Below are 23012 nucleotides of genomic sequence, written 5' to 3'. Positions count from 1 at the left end.
TACAACCCATCATTTTCATCAATTTGTCAAAAGATTGTCAGTTTCTTAATCCTTGCGTCTGGATAGGGATAAAAATGATCAACTTGCAAATGGGCAATAAAAGCAGACTGTCCTCCTTGTCTGTTTTTTTTTACTATTGCAGGTGACAACAGTACATAATACAAAAAAATAAACAAATCCAAGAGAAGAAAAAAGTCAGGAACTGAGATATGAGCAAAACATAAAAAAATAATGATATTGCCATCCGAACATGGGTGCAAAAGTCATGTCTGTCACGTTTTTGGGGTTGGTGGGTGGGTGTGTTTCCTTGTGTCCTGTCTGCATGATTTGTATGTGTTTGGCCTGATGTGTCCCTTTTGGCTCTCCTTCCCGTGTGTGACCCAGGTGTTTGTAATTGTCATCAACCCCTGTCTGTGTATTTAATCCCCGTGGTTTGGTACGTTTTTGTGGGGGTATTGTTTCCGGTCTTCTGTTCGTGTAAGTAATGTTTTCCTGTTCGTTGGTGTGCATCTCCCTTTTTTAGTGTTTATTTTGTTAACTTTTCGTCCCAGTTTTAAAGAATTTACATGGTTACTTTTCATTAAAACTCCTAAGTTGAGGACCAGCATTTCTCTCTCGTTTGCCTGCTTCCTGCTCAGGGGTTCCACTCCACTTCGCAGCCGAAGGCATTCATGACAATGTCCGTGCCATTTTGTGAAACCCTTCTGAGTCACTATAGTTCTATGGGCCCAAATAAAAGAAAACAGATAAACAATCAGATTAAAGAAATGTCAACATGTCAAATACTGTTTGATAGTAAAACCTCTCACCCTCATAGCAGTAAATATCCAAGGCAGAAAACGAGACACTTTAGTATAAACGCCAGGCTTCTTTGCCGCGGCACAATCGATTCCCCAGCTCACCAAGCCCAACAAACGATAGCGACTGGTTTTGGAGAGGCGGTCTTCTACCATAAAAGGGCCACCACTATCTCCCTGAGAGAATCAAATATTACTTTAGAAACATTTTTTTTAAAGCATTCAGAGATTGGTACTGTATTAGGAGCATGTAGTGTATTTGACTGCTTACACAATGGCAAAAATCTCACAGGTGCAACAAACTTTTGACACACACACACACAAAACTCAGAATTCAAAAATGATTTAAAAAGGCTTGCATGAAAAAGAAAAGTGCCACACTAACCTGGCAGGAATCCACTTTTCCCTTCTCAAAGCCAGCACAGAACATACTAGTAGTGATCTGGTTGTCATAGTATTCAGGCGAATTACACGTTGCATCACTGATGACGGGGACATTCGCCTCTTGGAGAACATTTGTTTGATAACCTTAACATAAATATGTAGTCTTATTAGATGTGACACAATGATGATGTCATTATTTTGTTACGTCAGCATTCAAACTAGCAGTTTTAAACTTATCCAAATGATGAATTTTGGGTAAGTTTTAGGCAACATCTAGTAGTGAGAAGGTTTCAGCATTGGATTTTTAAAACAAAGCACAAGTTAAAAAAAAGTACAAGTCATTTTCTCCATCTTTGTAAATTATAGTAAAGAAAATGAACAGTTTTATGCAAAAACAGTGATGCTTGCTTTCCTCTACCCTTCTCTATTTGCCATATTCTTCAGCATGTCTTTCTGAGTAATTGTATTTTGTTTTGGAATCCTTGAGCATTGCAACTTTCTTTCTCTTTGAATAAATACATATCGGGTACCAGACGCAGCCAACTAAAGATTTTTTTTTGTCTTCCCGTTCATCTAAAATTATTTATGTCTGTCGCCAACCTTTCTCTTTAAGGGAGTTTTTGAGAAAAAAAAACTGAATATATTTTTCATCCACCTGGTGTCACTTTGGAATAACATTTCAATCCACTAATTATCTAATGCAGGAGTGGCGAACAAGTCATACCTGTCAACCTCTGCCGATAACTGCCCTTATAAATGATTATGATTCCCCTTACAAACCCCCCAAAACCCTTACAAACACCGTACGAGTCGTATGGTGTTTGTAAGGTTTTGGGGGGGTTTGTAAGGGGAATCATAATCATTTATAAGGGCAGTTATCGGCAGAGGTTGACAGGTATGACAAGTTAGACACAAAGAGAAAAAAATTTAAACGGTGAGTCAAAGAATCACACCACTTAGTGACCTCCCAAAACAGACACACAAACAAAAACACAATTAAAACCATATTATTCACCATTCTGCTTTCTTCCCCTTACAAAACAACCATGTGTTCATTTCAAGGTAAGTGTCCACTCTCAACACACACATCAAATGCAACTTAGCCAGAGTTAACACACCAAATAAGTTCATTAATATGTGCTGTCCCTTTTTGTATTATTCAAACTCAAACTACGAGGCAAAGAGACACAGTATATACAAAATATGATAAGAAGCAAAGACCTGCATTCATTTTTGCCAGGAGCTGCCAGCATTGCAAGTGATGCAAATAATCAATGTAATTTTATTTTGTTTATGTATATCATTTACTTTTACTGTTAGGAATGTGTGCCCTACAGCTGACTGGCAACCAATCTAGGGTGTAGTCTGTGACCGGACGTTTGGTCGCCCGGACCCAAACGTCCGGCGACCAAACGTCCGGCGACCAAACGTCCAGCGACCAAAAGTCCGGCAACCAAACAAGGTAAAACAACACAGTCTACGCATCAATCAAAGCCAACAATGGCCCTGAGCAGTTTCACTGAGCCGACGTGTGAGTGTATAAGAGTGTGTATGTACATGGGTTGTCCCCTTAGGAAGGGACGTCAGTCAGGGTCTTAATAAGTTCTCCAACAAAACACAATAAAAGTACGGGAAATTTTGAGCTTTTCTTTAGCCTAATAATTAATACGGCGTTAAGTATGACTAAATAATAATTCGCAGTTTGTATTTAGGGAATTTGAGCAGCAATTTTAAATGGTAATTATCAATAACCTTCCGGGCGACCAAACGTCCGGCGACCAAACGTCCGAGTACCGGTGTAGCCTGCCTTTTACACGAAGTCAACTGGGTTAGGCTCCAGCAGCCTCCGCAACCCTTACAAGGATCCACGGTACAGAAGATGAATGAATGAATGCACAAGCAAAACCACATGTCATGTAGGGGATGAAAAAGCTCTAAAACTAACTTACCAGATTCTGTTATTCCCCAGCCGATAACTGTGCCTATCTGGCCATCTATCAATCTTTGGCCATGCGCTGGCAGGCAAATGGGTTGGATGTATTCTACAGAGACAAGAGGAGGGTGGACACACAGTTCTGTTATTTTTTTATATGATGCAATGTAAATATGCTCTAAAAGTTAGTTTGTGAAAAAAAATCTACATTGGCTCTCGCATTGGAAAGATTGAAATGCAGTTCTAAATGAAAACACGAGGTGGCACACGTGTTCTTCAATGCTGAACAGTTGGTGTGTGCTGTGAATGCATATTTTTCTCCATATAATATACCTCAGTTTACACAACATGTGATGATTTTTTTCAGAGCTGGAACTTTGAACTTGCACTCATTTCAAATCGTAGCCAAAAAGGGGTTTATCTATACGTAAGAGGAGATGTACTTTGTCATGTATATTTGTTGGCAATGGTGAAAACCCACGATATACAGTAAGCCACCTTGTACTGCTATTAAAATGGAGTAAATATAAAACGTGTCCACAAGTGAGAAAATGGTGATTGGTTTCTTTCTTTTTTTCATGGTGTCCTACCATTGAGGGTTACTGGTTTCGCGAGAGCCAGCACAGCAATGTCTCTGCTAACGTCGTCCATGTTTTCAATCACAAAAGGCAGGTATCTGCTGTGGATAACGATAGTTTTCACTTCTGCCACAGTGGCGTTGGCTGGGTTGTTGTAGTTGGAGCCCAACAACACACGCCAAGGATTGGTGAAACGTTTGGATCTATATTAAAAAGAGATGGAAAAAAAGACAAAGTTGTTGATTATTAATTGTCTATGATTATATAAAACATTGTATTTTATTGTACATTGCCAATTAGTTGTGTATTTTGAGAGCATAAAACATCTCACCAACTTTTAGTGCTGAAAGAAAAACAAAATCTAATCTTGAAAAAATGACACTGACCTGTAGATTGTCATCATTTGTTTATTCAGCTTTTTGCATGGTGTTTGTGAGTTCAATATGATAGGAGGTAAAGTAAAATAGGACTCGATAACAATGAAAATAATTAGTACTTGCCGCTTTTAACCAAATGCGGGTAGGAAGGAATTTTAGATCACCAGCATTGAAAAATGTCTACCCCCATCTCGGGCAGTAACTTCTTAATTGATTTTGTATAATCTTGCATAAAATCGTATTCTATCTCTTACTTGGGGAAGCAGTGAGCTACAGTGACAACCCAGCGATCTGAGATGATGGAACCGCCACACTGATGAACTCCATCATACTGCAAGCTGACCACCCATGGCCAGGCGCCATTCCTCGCTTTCACACCACCGATGATGCGGTCTGCTGCAAAACTACGCCTGCCACAATCTTGCAAAGGAGAAACAATAGATGGATGAAGTGTCAGTGGAATAGTTCAATATGGTGCAGGGAAACGTGAAAGAAAAACAATGCAAGAGTGAGGAAGATAAAACATGAGGTAAGATCTTACCTTGGCACAACAACGTAAGTACCTCCTTGTTCTGACAGTCACTGAAACATAAATGACACTTGTTAGCAAAGGGCAATAAATGTTAACCATGAATTTTGAACACAATGAAATCTGAGTCAAAATCATGACTCGAACAGAGCACAAAATTTCAAAGCCTGATGTTTCTTAATTCAACAGCGTTTCTCATACAGTGCGATATCTTAATTTTTTTGGACTACAGTGGTATGTCTACTTACAAAATTAATTGGTTCCAGAAATGGTTTTGTAACCTGGATTTTTCAGGAGTAGAAGCATATTTTACATTGAATTATCATAATTTGTTCCATGAACTTTAATACTACCCCTTTTAAAAATAATAAAAGTATACCCATTTGTTATTAAATATGTATGCAAATGTATGTGCGCATGCAAAAATCTAAAAAATAAAATAAAATTATTTATTAATCCAAAAAAATGAATTAGAAATACAAAGACATTTTCTAATAGCGTGGCAGCTGAGTAAACCATATGTACACACATGTAAACACATCTTAAAATTATGCTCCGGATGTATGCAACCGATACGTTCAACGATTGAAAAACTTCTCCATTGTTCAACAAAACTAACAACAGACGCAAATAAGTGGGTACTCGGACGATTCGCCAAAAGACGTTTCGCCGATGGACGTTTGGCCGATGGACAGTTCGCCGAACGGCCGTTTCGCCGAAACGGGATTCGCGCGCTCGCCCCGCCCCCGGATCGTGTGTGTACATGTTTTTCAACCTCGGCCCGCGGGCCATATACGGCCCGTTACAGATAACATTCATTTAGGAATAACAAGAGCATGTACTGCCCCCCGCTGGACATATTTCTAAATACAAGTACGTACTACAATGAGCTGTCAATTTTTTATATTTATTTTATCCTTGCGTTTAAAGTAGTAGCCATTTGGAGATCACGCAGAACAGTACGTGACAGAAGAAATAGAGAAAATAAAGTAGTAGTAACAGTAAGTACTACTGTAATGAAATTGTTAATCCAGAAATCCTACTCCAGAAAAATTACACCAGCATAGAAAACGTTGAGATTAATTAACCTTAATTAAGGTTCCTCAGCAAATCATTTTGAATATAGATTTCCTAAAATAATGGGAAATTATTTAAAATTAAACTAGAAGTAAGTGTGTTCCATGGCATTTTCAGGTATTGTTCTCTAAGCCCTCTAGTCTGTCCAAGGCACTTAGAATTTCACATAAGTCTTCTAGTGTTGTTTTTTCTCAGTGTCAGACATCAACCCCCAGCTTTGGTAAATTACATTGCGTGTCCAAATGGCTACTACTTTAAACGCAAGGATAAAATAAAAAATATAAAAAAATAGCAGCAAATTGTAGTACGTACTTGTATTTAGAAATATGTCCAGTGGGGGGCAGTACATGCCCTTGTTATTCCTAAATTAATGTTATCTGTAACGGGCCGTATATGGCCCGCGGGCCGAGGTTGAAAAACATGTACACACACGATCCCGGGGCGGGGCAAACGTGCGAATCCCGTTTCGGCGAAACGTCCATTCGGCAAACTATCCGTCGGCCAAACGTCTGTCGGCGAAACATCTTTCGGCGAATCTTCCGGTCACGAAATAAGTGACACGTGACACCTTATCAGTGTAGTTACCATGGGAACAATAAGTCTTTGATTTTCTTGCCATAGCTCAGCTCTTCGGTTTTGACACAGAAGAACTCTCCGGCGTCACCACTGACATCTTGCACAGACGCAACGGAGTAATTCGCCAAGCTGAAGGAAACGCACATTAGTTTTGTATTGGTTATATGTCACACCTTTAAATTCTTCTCACCTGACAAAGCCCACTTCCTCACAGCTGATACGAGCCAGCAACTCATTAGCTGAGGAGGAACACACCTGACGCCACCTCTTCTGGGCGGAGTCAAAGACTCTGAGATGCTGGTCAGCAGAATTTACGTGTACTGTGTATGATTATATCATCATCTTATTTGAAAGTTGTACACAAGAAAGATGTTTGCCTTCAATGAAATTCATGTATTCTTCTCATTCATGTTGTGGTGGTCAGTAAAATCTTTATTAAATACTCCTATTAATATAAAGTTATTGTGACTTTGGGTCAAAATGGATTGTATGTTTTTTTTCTAGCAATGACAGCCATAAAGTTATGCTATTTTTTTAACTGCACAGTCTGTAAAGTACAACCAGCCACAACATTTTGAACACTTCAGGATAAAATAATCTCCAACATAAAAGCTGTATTGAAAACATTACCATCATAGTATTCTGTGTCTTCCTCCACAGTGAAATACGTTACTATAGACATATCAAGAAAAGTATATGTTAATTCACATTAAATCATTGCCTATTTATTTTATGTTTGATATGTGTATATTTTGTACAGAACATGACAATTATGTTAAAGAGTGAGTGTTTTTTTACCTATGGCCCAGGTTGCTGCTCCAATGACTCCCAAGGTCATGAGCATCCCAAAGACACCCAACAGCCGGCAAGGAGTGAGTACACAGGTGATAGAGATCTCCTTGCCCGCTGAGCACACACATGAAGGAATGTACATCTGATCAGCAGAGATGGTGACTACGATAACGACGTGACCGGACGATTCGCCGAAAGACGTTTCGCCGACGGACGTTTGGCCGACGGACAGTTCGCGGAACGGACGTTTCGCCGAACCGCTCGCCCCGCCCCCGGATCATCTGTGTACATGTTTTTCAACCTCGGCCCGCGGGCCATATACGGCCCGTTACAGATAACATTCATTTAGGAATAACAAGGGCATGTACTGCCCCCTGCTGGACATATTTCTAAATACAAGTACGTAATACAATGTGCTGCCATTTTTTTTATATTTTTTATTTTATCCTTGCGTTTAAAGTAGTAGCCATTTGGACATGCAATGTAATTTATCAAAGCTGGGGATTGATGTCTGACACTGAGAAAAAACAACACTAGAAGACTTATGTGAAATTCTAAGTGCCTTGGACAGACTAGAGGGCTTGGAGAACAATACCTGGAAATGCCATGCAACACTTTTACTTCTAGTTTAATTTTAAATAATTTCACATTATTTTAGGAAATATATATTCAAAATGATTTGCTGAGGAACCTTAATTCAAAGATTAATCTCAACGTTTTCTATGCTGGTGTGAATTTTCTGGAGTAGGATTTCTGGATTTACAATTTCATTACAGTAGTACTTACTGTTACTACTTCTTTATTTTCTCTATTTCTTCTGTCACGTACTGTTCTGCGTGATCTCCAAATGGCTACTACTTTAAAAGCAAGGATAAAATAAAAAATATAAAAAATTGGCAGCACATTGTAGTACATACTTGTATTTAGAAATATGTCCAGCGGGGGGCAGTACATGCCCTTGTTATTACTAAATGAATGTTATCTGTAACGGGCCGTATATGGACCGCGGGCAGAGGTTCAAAAACATGTACACACGATCCGGGGGCGGGGCGAGCGCTTCGGCGAAACATCCGTTCCGTGAACTGTCTGTCGGCCAAACGTCAGTCGGCGAAACGTCTTTCGGCGAATCGTCCGAGCACCCGATAACGACACTAGAAATCAGTATAATTACTGATCATGTAGCAAATGTATACATCAGTTTGTTATTTTTGGTGTGGATAAAAAATAATTCATACGACTTTTGGGATTTTTTTTGCATTAGCGGTAACAGCGATCAAGAGTGTAAAGTCGAATATCGACACAAGAACAAATTCAATAATTATTTTACTGTACGCACAAGCCAAGCATGGGCACACATGCATGCCGATGCTTCCAGGTAAAGCAGTATGGAGATATTTTATTCATTCATTTTCTGAACAACTTCGGGCCAAAGGCGGAGGAAACCCTGAATCGGTGGCCAGCCGATCGCAGGGCACTAGAAGACAGAAAACCATTCACTCTCACACTCACACCTGGGGGCAATTTAGCGCGTCCAATCAGCCTAGTATGCATGTTTTTGGAATGTGGGAGGAAACCACAGTACCCGGAGAAAACCCACACAGGCCCGGGTCAATCATGCAAACTCCACATAGGTGGACCGACCTGGATTTGAACCCACGACCCCATAGCTGTGAGGCCAACACGCTAACGACTCACCCACCGGGCCGCCGAGATGTTTTATTGAACAACTTTTAGACATGAATATTTTTAGTCGCTGTGATATTGTCTGCACTATGCAAAACTCCATATTATAATTTCAGATCCACTTATTCTGACTTGTTTTAAAACTATTGTACTTGTCTTATCTGTGGTAAAGGTTAAGTGTGGTTTCATTTTCACACATTATAACATCTAAACAGCAAGTACACTTTCTTATGTAATCACTGAGGAATTAAATTGAAAATGCGCATTAGGGTTAGGGTTGTGTCATTACAAAATGCTAGCGTGACGTTTACACTCTTGTGATAAATATCTTTTTGACCTAGTGGTGACATTTGGACTTTGGGAAAAAGATCCTAAAACAAACTAGAAATCCAGGAAGTGCCTTATTTCATTTGTCCATGGGTTAGATTTTTTTTCTTTCAAAAAACAGGATTGCCGTGTGATCGTCTGACCACCGATTCAGGGTGTCCCCCGCCTCTGACCCTAGTGAGGATAAAGTAATTCAGAATATGAAATGGAAAAAATAGGATTAAAAAATGTAACATCACTCCAGTTTAAATGTGAACTGTATTGAAATGAACTGAAACAAATAGTAATTTAAAAAATAATCAGTGCAAAAGTTCAGTTCATGTGAGGTCTCAGACTGCATAGCAACAGACTACAGCACAATAGTCCAGGAATGTGTATATCCCTTCAATTTACACCCATAATAATCTTTAATACTTGTCAAAGCACAGCTTGTGCACCACATCTTTCCGGCCTAAAGCTTCAACTTCAGAAACTTACTTAACCATGGCAAAAACATTGTGCATCTCCTCTGCATGGCAAAGAAGACCACAAACACATTCTGCCAATAGAGGATTTATCTTGTCGTGCGTTTTGAATTGACAAATAAAGCTAAACCGGTCTGCTTGGAACAAATCTGTTAATAATTAACAACAGTCAAATGGACTGATGTCTGCTCAGTGTTAAAATGCAGACAACATTTGGCATGACCAGCATATAATCCTCACCAATTCAGGGACGGTGCACACTGTCAGCCCAGGTCACAGAGTATGTGTTGTGGTCATTAATAAAAGAGGGAAATTGATATTGAAAACACGTAATGATGGCAATAGATGTCAAATCCATTTCAAGTGGATCAAATGATCGAGTTCAAATGGCTAGGACGTCTAATGCCGTCACTGATAGCCAAAGATATATGGGAGGTCACAATGTATTGAAGTAGATCTCATTTAAATATGTATTTTGCCCTTATTTAGTCATGACTGCATGAAATTACTCTTCTCCTTAGTGGAGCTCTTTCCTGTAGCTAGATGTGTCCTTGAAGACTTGCAATATTGTTGTTATCTTCTATTTGCTGGTTCATAACAAAAGCTTAGTGTATGAAGTGGAAAATCCCATCCTTGATCAGTTTCGGTACCAGCCTTCTGACAGTTTAAAGGAAATTGTAAATGAGTTGTCTATGCGGATTTGTGGACGACAGCCTTTGCCTGTAATTCACCTGTGCCCGGAATATTCTGTAATAAAAACTGTTCATTGCCTCTAGCCTGTATTAGGACAACTAACACCTTCCATATCCAAAATTAATCGAACCAGAAAAGGAAGATAGAGCTTTCTTTCTTCAACAACATCTTTTATTAATGGTAGTTTTTTTTTTATTTGCATGTTGCATTTTTTAGTGTTGAAATTAGTTTGTTTTTTTTAAATTTATTTCTCCCGAAATGGTTCCCCCGACTAATTCATTTATTTTATTTAAAATAATTTTATTGCACATTGCGAAATACGAACAGCCAACACTAATAGTACTTAAAATACATGTGAAACGGGGGGCGGAAAATATTGTCCCAGTGGAAGCAGTTGGCCCCTGGCCTGTAATTTTGAGATGCCTGTTCTATATGAATGTAATAAAGTCATGTAAGAAAAATGAAATCATAAATCCTGCATGAAGATCTGAATACAGTTTGAGTATGTGTGCAGTATTACCTAGTTTCCCCTCTTTTGGAACTTTTGCAGCACACATCTTTGTAGAAGATGAGGTCAAAGTCAACATTAGAAGATGCTCTTGTTTTCTTGTTATCTCCTTTCCTCCAATTATGCCACCAACTCCACTAAAAGGACAGATTAAGCTTTCTGAATACAGAACCTGGCAAAGAATCTCCTAGTTTTAACTCAGTCACATGAACCAGATCCTTTAATACAATTTAGATCTGATTTATTTTCGATTAGATTGTCGTAGGTAGGTGTGTGAATGTGAATTGAAGGAAAAAACTTTTGCTGACAGCAATCAAGAGATATAAACATGCACTTTTCACTTATGGTTTCAACTAACACTAGGCTTTGGTAAATCTTTCTATACAAATTTAATAATTTAATACATCTTTTTAGTAGGCTCACCTGTCTCCTCTGGACGCTCGCTGGTTTTCTTCAGAACTGAATGGGAATTTGCATTGGAACACTTGGGTAAAACATGCATGGCAAAAAAATACACACATAAGACGATAAATAGAAGTAGTATATATACGTTTGCCGACAGTTATTGCCTATTTGTTAACTCGCAGGTTACTGACCCCAACAATGAACGAGGTTCTGGGGGAAATGGCTTCAACGTCGTTTGTTCCCCGACAACTTAAATCAACTGAAACCACCCGTGATAGCCATCAATATAAAGTGCAACACCATCTGAAAGAATGGTCGCGCAAAAAAAACGGATTCCCAAAGTTTCAAACGAAGTTTTGCCTCTCTGGTCGCCTGTGAGAGTTAAAGAAGAACGACAGGAAAGGAGGGGCCAGCGTCGTGACGTTTTGACTCAACCTGTATTTCGGGGCGCCAAGTGGATAAACTGTCATAACCCTGGAATTTTTCAGATTAATTCATTCCTTTTCTGAACCGTTTATCCTCACAAGGGTTGCGGGGGGTGCTGGATCCTATGCCAGCCGATATCGGGCACCAGGCAGGGGACACCCTGAGTTGGTGGCCAGCCAATCACAGGGCACGAGTAGACATTCATGCTCACACTCATACCTAGGGGCAATTTAGAGTGTCCAATCAGCCTACTCTGCATCTTTTTGTAATGTGGGATGAATCTGGAGTAACCGGAGAAAACCCACGCAAGCCCGGGAGAACATGCAAACTCCACACAATGAGGACCGACCTGGGATCGAACCCTCCACCCCGAAATATTGAGGTCGACGCGCTCACCACTCGTAATCAGTGGCGGTCCGTGCATTTTCTCGTAGCGCCTTCAACGAATCAATCCAACTCTCAAAAACTATTTTATGGCTATAAAACCTCTACTGCAGCTACAGCTGCGACACATAAAAAATCATCAATAATAACCTCATACAATTGAAATATTATTTAGGAATATAGCGATATTTTACTCACCAAAAATCCTTTTTAACTGTACACAGTTTCTTTCCTCAGATATTTCTCAGACCAGCAGAGAAGGCCTTGAAGGACCTGACGGCCCGCCACTGCTCGTACTATATAATGAATCACAGCACAGCTTTTGTTATGTCATATATACCCCGCCCCCCCCCCCCCCCCACACACACACACTCCAACAAACTCAATTACAGGTACTTTTGATAATAATTATAAATGTCTTAACGAGCAAGAGTGGGCAATTTGTAATTCAACATTAACAAAATATCTGCCCCTATGTAGTGTAGCCATTTCCTGAAAATTCTAGCTTTGGCTGCCGATTTTCTCAACTAAATATACAGGTAAAACAAATTTGTTTTTGTTTTTCTTTTTAATTTACTAAACAAGATTCTATCAGATGGAATGTAAAATAGTCCTGACATTCCCTCCAAACACCATACATAATTCACAGATGTTTAAATCATTTTCATAGTGTATATTTTACAGTTATGTTACAGTCATGACAGTGTATCCGGAAAGAACCAATTAAACAAGCAGAAAGATAACAAAGCTGAGTTGGTGTGAACTGCCAAGTTCTCTACAGCGAGTGATAAGACCACACCACTCGATATTGAGCAGAATGCAAGAGAAGATGAAGATGAAAACCAGAAGGACAACGACTCCCAACAACAGAGGACTTGTTTACAAAATGGATTTAGACACCATGACTTAATTCTACTAATTATTTGCTTACATCCTGTATGCCTATCAGCGTGCATATTTTCAACAGTTGCCATATTTTAACAATCAGAAAAGATAGACACACAATTAAACCCATATTATTCACCAGAACACTTTCTTCCACTTACTTATTTGTTTTTAATGGGCCTTGATGAATCTGGGTGTGTTTTAAGAGAGAATAAAAATAAGAGAAACATGAAAAGAGGCAAAGAGCCACAGTATATGCAAAATATGATAAGAAGCAAAGAGCCGCATGCGGCTCAAGAGACCCGTGTTTGCCACCCCTGAGCTAGAATAAAAAAAAATCCTGAAATATTACTTGCAAAAAATTGTACGTTTTTCACCGTGCTTGGGTCAAAAAATGGAAATACACAAAACGGCATGAGGGCATGCTCCATTCATTTTGGCCGGGAGCCGCGTGCGCCCCGAGAGCCGCGTGTTTGCCACCCCTGCCCGAGAGAGAATAACATTTTTTTTCCTGAAATTATTACTTGCAAAAATCAATTGAATTATCATTATTGTTGTTGAGGAATAGAAATATGAAATATGTTTCCATTAGCGTGCTTATGTTTGTCCTACTCAAGAGGGCAGCATAGCTATTTGACCATGATAACTCATTGCCAATGAAGAGAAAACTGACCTTCAGTGTATGAATTTATGTACTGTGATGACTTGTTGTGATGGATATTTTATTTGTGGTTAGGAAAAACTCCAATATTTTAATAATTTAAGGTAAACAATAAATACTACTGCCCAATTTAAAAATACACAGGAAAAATGATTAACAGGTTCTCTCTAAATGTAACATTTATGAGGGTACCGTAAAATGATGCTAATTGGCAAACGTTCAGACCTCCTATTTCTATTATTAGTGCCTGTATGCGAAGTAATTCTCAAAACAAAAGAATGTAAATCACTGCCTTTTAGGCCAGCTCAACCTGTTTTTTGTTTTGTTTTGTTTTTTTCTCCTGAGAAACCCATTCCGCAAAGGTTTCATTTGAATCAGATTCTCTCACAGTCAGCCTCAACATAAAGAGGAAAGAAGACGATTTTATGTTTTTTAATTGTTTAGATATTATTTATTATTAGTAACTCATGACGGCTTTTGGATTTATTTCTGAAGCGCTTTAGCGATCAAAATAAGGCGTATTCTACTGGAAAACCGCCATTCATATTCAGGTTAGTTGTATTTTTATGAATATTAGATTAGTCATTTTCTGTTCAATGCTGAACAGATAAAAAAATGAATATCAAATTGTTTGAAAATTTCAATTGCAAAGCAATATCAAATATGAAGCCTCCGATCAATACCATTTATACTCAAGTACCATTAAGAGAGTACATAGTATATACTTTATACTGTTCTAGTAATTGTGCTGTTTACTTCTAGGTTGAAATAGCAAACTGAACTTCTCATATGGATAGATAAACAAATAAGTCAATATAAAGTATTTGCACATTTCAATCAAATACATATACTTTTATCCATGATTTAACTTTGTAATCTGAAGTTACCATGTCCACATTTGAACAGATTGAAAAGGAAAGTAGACTGAATATGAGGAAGAACATTTGCGCCTTGCTGTTGATCCTGGTTCTGATTATCACACCCTTATCAGGTATGTTTTTAATTTAATGTTGTGAGTCAAATTGGGACACACATATGCTCCTTTTTGCATTTTCCTTTTTTCCCCTGAAGTCAGAATTGCTCAGTTTAGGGGACTAAATTCAGGAATTTGGACTCAGTTATGAACAAAATGCTCTTAAGAATGACGTTCCATTTTCAGTTGCAAAGCTATTAAAATAAATTTGAATAAATTATAAAATGATGCATTTTTATATTAAGACATATTTCCCAATATAAAGTAATTCTGATAAAGTTATTCATTAAATCTGAATAATGATTTGGCTGTCAATGATGAATGGTGATAAATAAACCAGAGCGGCTCTAAAAATAAAACATTTTTACATTCACCACACAGTGACTGAAAGAATGTTACAAAGAGACAATCTCCTACTGTTCTGACTGGTTTTGTTTATTTATTTCATAAAATATAGATTGGTTGCCTTTTCTGGGAAAGATATCCAATCCAGTTTGACAGGCAGGAGAAAATAGATTGGACAGCCATCGCCGTCAATGGCACTGAAACATGAACATTCATTGCCAGCCATCCTAGTTCAAATAAATTTGTTGTCATTGGCAGCCAATTAGTTTTCCTTTAACCACAAGATAAAGCCGTGAATAAAACACTTGACATTCTCATGCAAAAACAACTACCAACAAACTGCAATAGCATTTAAGGATACTTAGACGAAGTCAACAGGACATAGAATCGAATCCACATCCTCATTCAGGTGGCGTTTGAGTACGGCGTGGTTTGAACACAATCAGCGGACACACCTATAACAATTAAAACCTGACAGGGCCGCTTTTATTATTACGGTAGCTTATTATTTTTGTTGTTCCCTCGCTTTATTATTCTTCATGTCCATTTTATGGACTTTCAAATGGCGTAGTTGAGGCTGTTGTGAAATCTTGTAAGACAAGCTGTTCCAGGTAATTGTGTTTTGAAAAGATCTTTATCTGATCTTTATTTGAGTTTAGAGGCAAGTCATATTCCTCGCCCATATGTGCAGTAGTACCATCTTGATAAAGGGCTGAATTCGTCATCTCAAATGTAATTATTGATTTTATTGTATGTTTGTTGCCCAAGTGTTAATCCTAAGTATTAAAATATAGCATTTCCAATAGAAAAGGTTTTTAAAAATTTCAAAATTTGTTTATATATACTGTATGCGACAAGTGCTTCCCTTTCAATTTCATAAGAAGATACGTTTTTGATCCATATGTACATGCCTCAAATATTTCTTAATCAAATTTCGATTGATCGAAAAATAAAATGGTATAAACACCTGTTTTGTCAGGAATTATTGATCCATTTAAGGGTGTGTTCTTTTCCTCTGGAAAATATTGGTTATTATGTACAGTTATTTATTTATGTATTTATTTATTTTTAATGATTTTTTTTTTCATTTTTACTGTCACACCAATAAAAAGATTATACTACATAAGTTTCGATATGAAGTTGCCTAGAAGATTTGAAGTTTATGAAGTAGTACGGGAAATTAATGAATGAACGCTTTAAGAATAAAGGAATGAATTAACTGTTCATATAGCATTTATTGTGGTCCTTAAAAAGCTTTGGGTTCATCAAATTTTAAGATCCCTCAATGTTTGAACTGCGGAGTTGTCGTATTTATGCAGATTTTCCTATCTCATACTTTCATCACAAAGATTTGCTTTAAACCCTGTCTCATAGCTGTTACATGACCTTTGGTAAATGTATTGCCCCTACCTCTTCCATCTTGCAGCCCAAAATACAACAACAGCATCTACAAACAGATCATCCGAGATCTCCATTCGACCAGTAGATGTGTCAGTGTTTGTGGGGGACCCAGCCGTGTTCATCTGTGCTGTTCCTGAAACATCTGTTGTCACCTTCGCTTTGTTTGGAGATCATGGCAACTATAGCCTCACCTGCCCTGGTGGGAATGTGGACGATATCCCTCAGGTCAGACCGGAACTGTGGGAACCTTGTTCCAATTTAAGAAAGCAGTGTATAGCTTAGGTGAAAATGAAAATCACCTTTGACATTGTGATTGTTCGTAAAATGTAGTGCTGTCTATTGATGAATATTTTGAATCACGATTACCATATTTTGCAGAAATCACCGTTTTTTGGCGATTTATGTGTGAAATTATTCTCACTATTATATCATTTCATATGTTATTTTTACACTGAACACTAAGAGGGGGCTTTAGGGCTTTGCTGATAATTTCAACATTGCCACTGGTTGGACATTTGGCATATCCACTCAGGGGTCGCTTGCAATTTATGAAAACAAGTGAGAAGGGCTTACCAAAAAATTACAATTACTTTTTAAAAACGTTTTTTGTTAGAAATTATATTCAGCCTGTTGTTGCCTCTATTCGTATTTTTATTTATTATTTTAAATGCCTTTTAAGATGACGTGTGTTCTATTTTTGGGGGATTTTATCAAATAAAATCCCTCCAAAATGCGTCTTATACTCAGGTGCGACTTATAGTCCAAACAGTACAAATAGTTGTATACGAATCATGTTCTAAATACTCCAGTTCAGGCTATAGTATATTTGAACCGTTTTATAATGGAACGTTTCATAATAAAAAGACCCTGTCCCGATTCGCTTGCATCTTTTACATCAAAACTTATTTTCCTGTTCAAATCATATTTTGTTAGACACCTATTAGGCATAATTAATTAATTTAGATTATTTTTCTTTGGATTAAAGGGAAGTTTCAGATTCATCTTTAGTTTCAAATGATTTCATAGTTTTTTACAATAACAGCATTTTTGTATCTCGTTGTCATTAGATTGAAAAAAAAGCCTAAAGATTGGGAAGGTTCTTAAGTGCTTATTTCTCATAGGCTCTCATCTCTGTCCTTAGGCTATTTATGGAAGATGTCAAATAAAAAAGCGACTGTCACTGGCTGTGTGGACAATCAAAGGAACCTCCAATACAGACAACCACACGAAAGTTGTTTGTCAGTTGCCAAATGGAGGTGACTCTTTCACTGCCATCCTACGTGTTTATGGTAAGGACTTCTACTGCCCTCTGGTGAATTGATTGAACTGCATTGGATCACAGGTAGAGCTGGAAGATATCCAAACTTATTGTCAGTCAAATATCTGAAGTTTATGATTTGGGAACAAAGATATGAGTACAACCATGGCGTTCATTTTTATAATCTTACTACATATAAAACTTATCAAAAATAAAATATGACAAATTAAATTGGTGGAGAAAGCATTTCCATGATTGATGAAGGATGTACTACTTTCTAAGTATTCATTTTCCATCTTCCATGTTTTCGTCCCTCTTAGACGATGGCAGGAACTTGGCTATCCTCATTGGTTGCGTTATTGGTGGCTTCTTTGGTAGCCTTCTAGTGTTTGCACTGTCTTTTGCAATTCTGAAGAGATCTAAGGCCTTCCAGAAATGTTTCCGTAAGTAGAGATTTCACATAAATCTAATTACCTACTAAGATGCAACATTTTCATTGTATTGGTTTTATTACACACTCCTTATTAACTTATATGTATTTTTCTGCAGGTGGGAAGGAAGATGATGATACAATGTCAATTATAGATAAGGAATTTGTGAAGCAGAAGAAATAATAATGAACAAACTCCATACCCTTGATATAAACAGATGATCAAATGATGAATCAGAATTAAAAGTAATACTGCGTCTAATGCCAAGATTAACAGAAGAAGACAAAAAGAGAGCATGAGAGAGAGCAGTATGTCTCCCAAAAATCTGTGATGGCAAAAAAACAGGGTGAGGCAACAATGATTCAAACCACATACAATTATAATCAGATCAAATGACTGTTAGGAACCACTGGCACCACTGGTTTAGATAATGTCTGCATTTGGAAGCGGACATGAGAGTGGTTGATGTATTTGATAATCCCTCATGTAAAATAAAATTCACCTAATATGAATTTATGAGTGTTTATTGAAACTTTTCAGGGACAGTAGTCAATAAAGTGGTTAACTATTAAAAAATGTATATCTACGACTTTTAACCTTTTGTAAGGCAAGTCACTATTTTTGATCATTTAAGAAACTTCAATATTAGCAATTACTGCATCGGTAAGTTAAATTAGTGCCCTGGTAGGGTTAAAAAAATATGATTTGTGCATGAAATTAATCTAGAATACAGAATTGTAATGGAAATAATTTGCCGTTGCATAGTAAAGAAGAATTGTTTAAGCTGTGCAATTCCCAGATGATGAGTGGGCTTATCTATTTATCTGAATTTTTGGGGGTTGTTTCATTAATTGCATTGCTTACTATTGTTATTGAGGTGCCGTTTGATCAAAGAACACAGAGACAAATAAAATTTGAGTGCTGCAAAGTCAGCTGGGATAGGCTCCAGCCCCCACACCCCTGACCCTATTTTTTTAAAGAAAAAACGTAAATATATGCTCTATCCAAGCTTAACTACGTGGTGCTTCTTACTCAAACCAAAATGTATCTTTTCACAGCTAGTTGTGGGTAATATTTACTATTTGGTCGGTCAGTGTGAAATAACATTGGAGAAATATTACATATTTTAACATTAAATAAGTTGCAGATAAGTATAAGTTGCAATGCCTGGCCAAACTATGAAAAAAGTGTGACTTAAAGGCCTGAAATTCTAATCATGCATATTTCTTTTCACCAATGCTAATGTATAGACAATTAAATCCACCCACTGCTTTTTCTCTCCCATTCCTTTGTGTTGTGACACCTGTGCCTGATATACATGTGCACATCAGCAGGAGCAAATTCTCTCACATCTTGCAGTTGACACAACAGAGGTGTCGCGCACAACGCGTTGTTGGTTCAGCTGCTCACATAAAATGTGTTTCTGTGTCTCGAGTCTACAGGAATAAGAGTCGAGTCCTCTTTTTTTATATTACTTCTAGGAATTCTGAACTCTTAACCAACCTGTTTTTAGCATTTTACGTCCACTGTTTAGAGACAAACACACCACCATAACAGCCTGACTACCTGTGACTGAAGTATCTGGATGTGTGCTCGCTCGTACATGTCCACTGATAACCTCCACTGTTCATCGTGTGTTCTCAAAATGACCTCAGGTAGTAAATCAAATTTTACCACGTACAATAGTAGTTAAAGAATAGCCGAAATGGCCAAACAGATAAGTGGATAGGTGGTTAGTGCGTCGGCCTCACAGATCTGGGGTCCTGGGTTCGAATCCAGGTCGGTCCACTTGTGTGGAGTTTTCTCCCCGAGCCTGCGTGGGTTTCCTCCCACATTCCAAAAAACATGCATGATAGGCTGATTGGACACTCTAAATTGCCCCTAGGTACGGGTGAAACAGTGAATGGTTGTTTGTCTCCTTGTGTCGTGCGATTGGCTGTCCACCGATTCAGGGTGTTCCCTGCCTCTGGCCCAAAGTCAGCTGGGATGGGCTACAGCACCCCCACGACCCTTGTGAGGCTAAAGCACTACAGAAAATGAATGAATGAATGAACTATCTATCATATCTATCACCTCATTATCGTCTTCACTGTATGACAAAAAATGTTAACGTGCTGATTATTTCATTGTCATGTTTAAAAAATAAACCAGCGTTCAAGATTTCAAAAAAAAAAAACTTATGTCTCCGGTCGGAACTATAAACAGCAATAAACAGAAGAGAGAAAGGTAAAGGTGAATACTGAGCTTAGTTTGGGGGTTATTCCAAGACCACAGGCCATAATAAAACTCCTCATTTCCACCATTGTCTGTTTTGGAGGTAGGTTTAAAGCAACAGAACACACCTTTAATCCCGGGGGAGAAAATATTGTTTAATTCATTAAAGAAAAAAAATCTGATTTGTAATCGTGGATGAAAATCTGAATAAAGTGGTGAAGTGAAGAGGTCATCTGATATCTAGAACATTTTATCCACGTTGGCATTTTATTTTTGTTGTAAGTGTCCTAGATTGCCTCATGATTATTGCATGTACTTACCTATTGCAGTATATTCTAACCTAGGAGATATTTATTGCATTTGGCATTAGGATTTTTAATCCTGACAATATTTTATATTTTCTTTTATTGAATAATATTATTCATCCATTAATTTTCTGAAATTGTCTTTGTTTTCTTAAAAGAATTGTGGTCGTATTATCTTGGAATGAGGGCTACATTTAGAATTGAGGTTTTAATATTACAGCTATGGTCAAAAAATTGAGACACTTTTTCATGGTGACATGTCCTTTGACTACATGTGTAATAATTAACATGACGTGCTTTAGACAGATATTTCACTCAATGATGAGCTGATATTTACGGGAAAACACTACCAATGGACACCAGTGATGGTACAAACCCTTGCAAGCGCAAACACACACCTACACACTAATTTAGATGCACATCCACAATAGTTTACACTTTAAACAAAGAGGAGGAGCAATTGCTACAAAATCATTTGAAACTGGAAAAAGAGACATTATCCAGGCTGCGGTTGTGCAACATTCACACCATCTTGTCCACTTCGGTACACCATTCTTCAGGTAAGCCAAGGTCAGAATAAGCAAGGCTTTGTGGGAGTTAAGGTCAATTAATTTACATACATGTATCTCTATATATTATACATGTTATTTGTTGTGAGTCCTGTGTTTTTGTGTAAATGACCTTTCAGTTTATGAATTGTTATCAAGAACAAATGTTTTAAGAGAAGAATGCCTTGAAAGGTGTAAATTACTTTCTCAATATTTGCGAGGCATCCATGTGAGTTCAGAGACCTGTGTGACCTTTCACTCATGTCATGCTAGCTTGTAGTCACCGTGACCTCCAGACAGAGGTCATACTACAAGACGACTGATAAAAAGATATGAAGTGAAAAATCTTGCTACTATCTTCACTTGAATTCCATGTCCATTACTTAAACTTCTAGGACAGATTAATGACAAAACTTGCAAATGATGGACACAATGAAAGACAGCAAGGAGCTTTTTGATGCCTCCTTTGTCATTGTTTTAGAATTAGTTTGACCTTGCTTTCACTTCATTAAGAAAAAGAACTTTTTTTTACAATAATTTGCATCAACCTCAAATTTTTTGAGATTTCTTAAAATGGCTCTGTAGTAGAATATGCTACAATAACCCTTTTTCAGTCATTCATTAGTTTTCTGAATCGCTTTATCCTCACTAGGGTCGTGTGTGTGGGGAGGGGGGGGGGGGTGCTGGAGCCTATCTCAGCCAACTATAAAATAAATAACACAAAAAATATGCACAAAATATTTTATTTTTCATTTCTTTTTCACTAAAGTTACAGTTTGGAAAACAAAATAGCATGTATTGAGTTTATAATGCACAATGGCCAATCTTTAGATGCTAATTATTGTTTTGAATTCCAAACTTTCAATCTTGGGTAGTTAATAGAAATGCAAACCGTTTTTTGTTAGAGTTGGAATGAATGTTATGTGGAAACTTTGCTGTTTATTCTCTAAACATGCAAAATGGATCCCTGCTGACTAAATGCTAAGCTCTCAAACCACAAGGGCATGCCTCCTGGGGAGAGTGAGAAGGATATGTGGGGGTGTGGGGGGGTGAATATGTGTATAAAAGAGCCAAAGTCATGAGACCAAATTGTGTGTCCTATTCAATTTCACAGTCATGTTTTCTTTCATCTTGATTTCTGTGTCCTAACAGTGTTGAATATGGGACATCTCACACTTGTGGCTGTGCTAGCAGGTACTACTAAAACTCATGGAAACTGATATGTATTATCTTAGTTTTGTCTCACGGGAATGTTAAGGTATACATGATCTCATTCTCGTAAACATTTAAAAGGAAAACAAAAAGATAAAATAATGAACTGTCATATTTTCCATTTTCTTTTGTTGTAGTGCTCTTCACTTTCTTCACTGAAACTGAAGCAAGTAAGACAAAACTTTACATCCGTTTTTTTCTGAGGCTTGTTTTGTGGGCAAATTTAATCCTTTTGTTATGCTAATTTGCACTCATATTTAGTTTAAAGAAATCTATTCCTGACATAGATGAGGTTGTATGTGTATATATATATATATATATATATATATATATATATATATATATATATTATATATATATATATATATATATATATATATATATATATATATATATATATATATATATATTATATATAAATATATATTATATATATATATATATATATATATATATATATATATATATATATAAACATTGTACTGATACTAATGAGGTGTTAAAATTGTTCATCTATAATATTTGGTATTGACGTTTCTCTCTCTGTTGTCCTTGTGGTTGCTGTGCAGGTCCTTTTGTTTATAGTAAGTAAATATCTTTTATGTCACCTATTTAAAGGGCTCATTACTTATAATTTATCATTTCCATGAGCATGATATTTATGATGGATAATAAGTTTGCACATAACATTGAAAAGCACCAATATTTTTTAAATTTATTCATGTGGGAGTAGGTATGCATAATTAACGTCCTTTTGTTGAGTAAAATGTATCAATTTGAAATCGAAATTAATTAACCTTCTGAAATGTTATTTTCACAGACTATGAAAGGCTTCGGATTGCAGGT

General features: G+C 37.2%; 2 protein-coding genes across 4 annotated transcripts; one reads left to right on the top strand and one right to left on the bottom strand.

Moving 5' to 3' along the window:
• Positions 1-449: 449 nt before the first annotated feature.
• On the bottom strand, positions 450-11560 carry hpn (hepsin). Of its 3 annotated transcripts, none has more exons than XM_077599187.1 (14): positions 11315-11560; positions 11142-11202; positions 10731-10855; positions 7050-7157; positions 6882-6923; positions 6442-6571; positions 6261-6380; positions 4611-4651; positions 4324-4489; positions 3705-3895; positions 3131-3223; positions 1183-1325; positions 810-974; positions 450-720 (listed from the first exon to the last, which is right to left on the bottom strand). In XM_077599187.1, exons 3-14 carry the CDS (start codon positions 10795-10797, stop codon positions 670-672), a joined length of 1317 nt encoding a protein of 438 aa, XP_077455313.1. In that variant the 5' UTR covers positions 10798-10855; positions 11142-11202; positions 11315-11560; the 3' UTR covers positions 450-669. The 3 variants fall into 3 exon arrangements, with proteins under 3 accessions (XP_077455313.1, XP_077455314.1, XP_077455312.1); XM_077599188.1 differs by having other exon boundaries at positions 11142-11177; XM_077599186.1 differs by lacking the exon at positions 11315-11560 and having other exon boundaries at positions 11142-11299.
• Positions 11561-13828: 2268 nt separating this feature from the next.
• Positions 13829-18384, top strand: LOC144072519 (uncharacterized). The gene is made up of 6 exons (XM_077597596.1): positions 13829-14030; positions 14386-14470; positions 16224-16423; positions 17340-17487; positions 17777-17899; positions 18006-18384. Exons 2-6 carry the CDS (start codon positions 14410-14412, stop codon positions 18068-18070), a joined length of 597 nt encoding a protein of 198 aa, XP_077453722.1. The 5' UTR covers positions 13829-14030; positions 14386-14409; the 3' UTR covers positions 18071-18384.
• Positions 18385-23012: the final 4628 nt, after the last annotated feature.

The sequence above is a fragment of the Stigmatopora argus genome, chromosome 4, assembly GCF_051989625.1.
Source record: "Stigmatopora argus isolate UIUO_Sarg chromosome 4, RoL_Sarg_1.0, whole genome shotgun sequence".
Taxonomy (NCBI): Eukaryota; Metazoa; Chordata; class Actinopteri; order Syngnathiformes; family Syngnathidae; genus Stigmatopora; species Stigmatopora argus.
Note: the sequence above shows the minus strand (reverse complement) of the source record. Positions and strands in the feature narration are given on the sequence as shown.

What these genes read in the sequence shown, in the direction of transcription:
- hpn (XM_077599186.1), bottom strand. Translation starts at nt 11,239, where the DNA reads ATGTGTGTATTTTTTTGCCATGCATGTTTTACCCAAGTGTTCCAATGC. An exon ending in TCCAAAAGAGGGGAAACTAG is followed by an intron (nt 7,158 to 10,730) that starts GTAATACTGCAC and finishes GTGTGTGCTCAG; the next exon opens with CGGGCAAGGAGATCTCTATC. An exon ending in AGCAGCAACCTGGGCCATAG is followed by an intron (nt 6,924 to 7,049) that starts GTAAAAAAACAC and finishes ATATGTCTATAG; the next exon opens with TAACGTATTTCACTGTGGAG.
- LOC144072519 (XM_077597596.1), top strand. Translation starts at nt 14,410, where the DNA reads ATGAGGAAGAACATTTGCGCCTTGCTGTTGATCCTGGTTCTGATTATC. An exon ending in TGCCATCCTACGTGTTTATG is followed by an intron (nt 17,488 to 17,776) that starts GTAAGGACTTCT and finishes CGTCCCTCTTAG; the next exon opens with ACGATGGCAGGAACTTGGCT. An exon ending in GGCCTTCCAGAAATGTTTCC is followed by an intron (nt 17,900 to 18,005) that starts GTAAGTAGAGAT and finishes ATTTTTCTGCAG; the next exon opens with GTGGGAAGGAAGATGATGAT.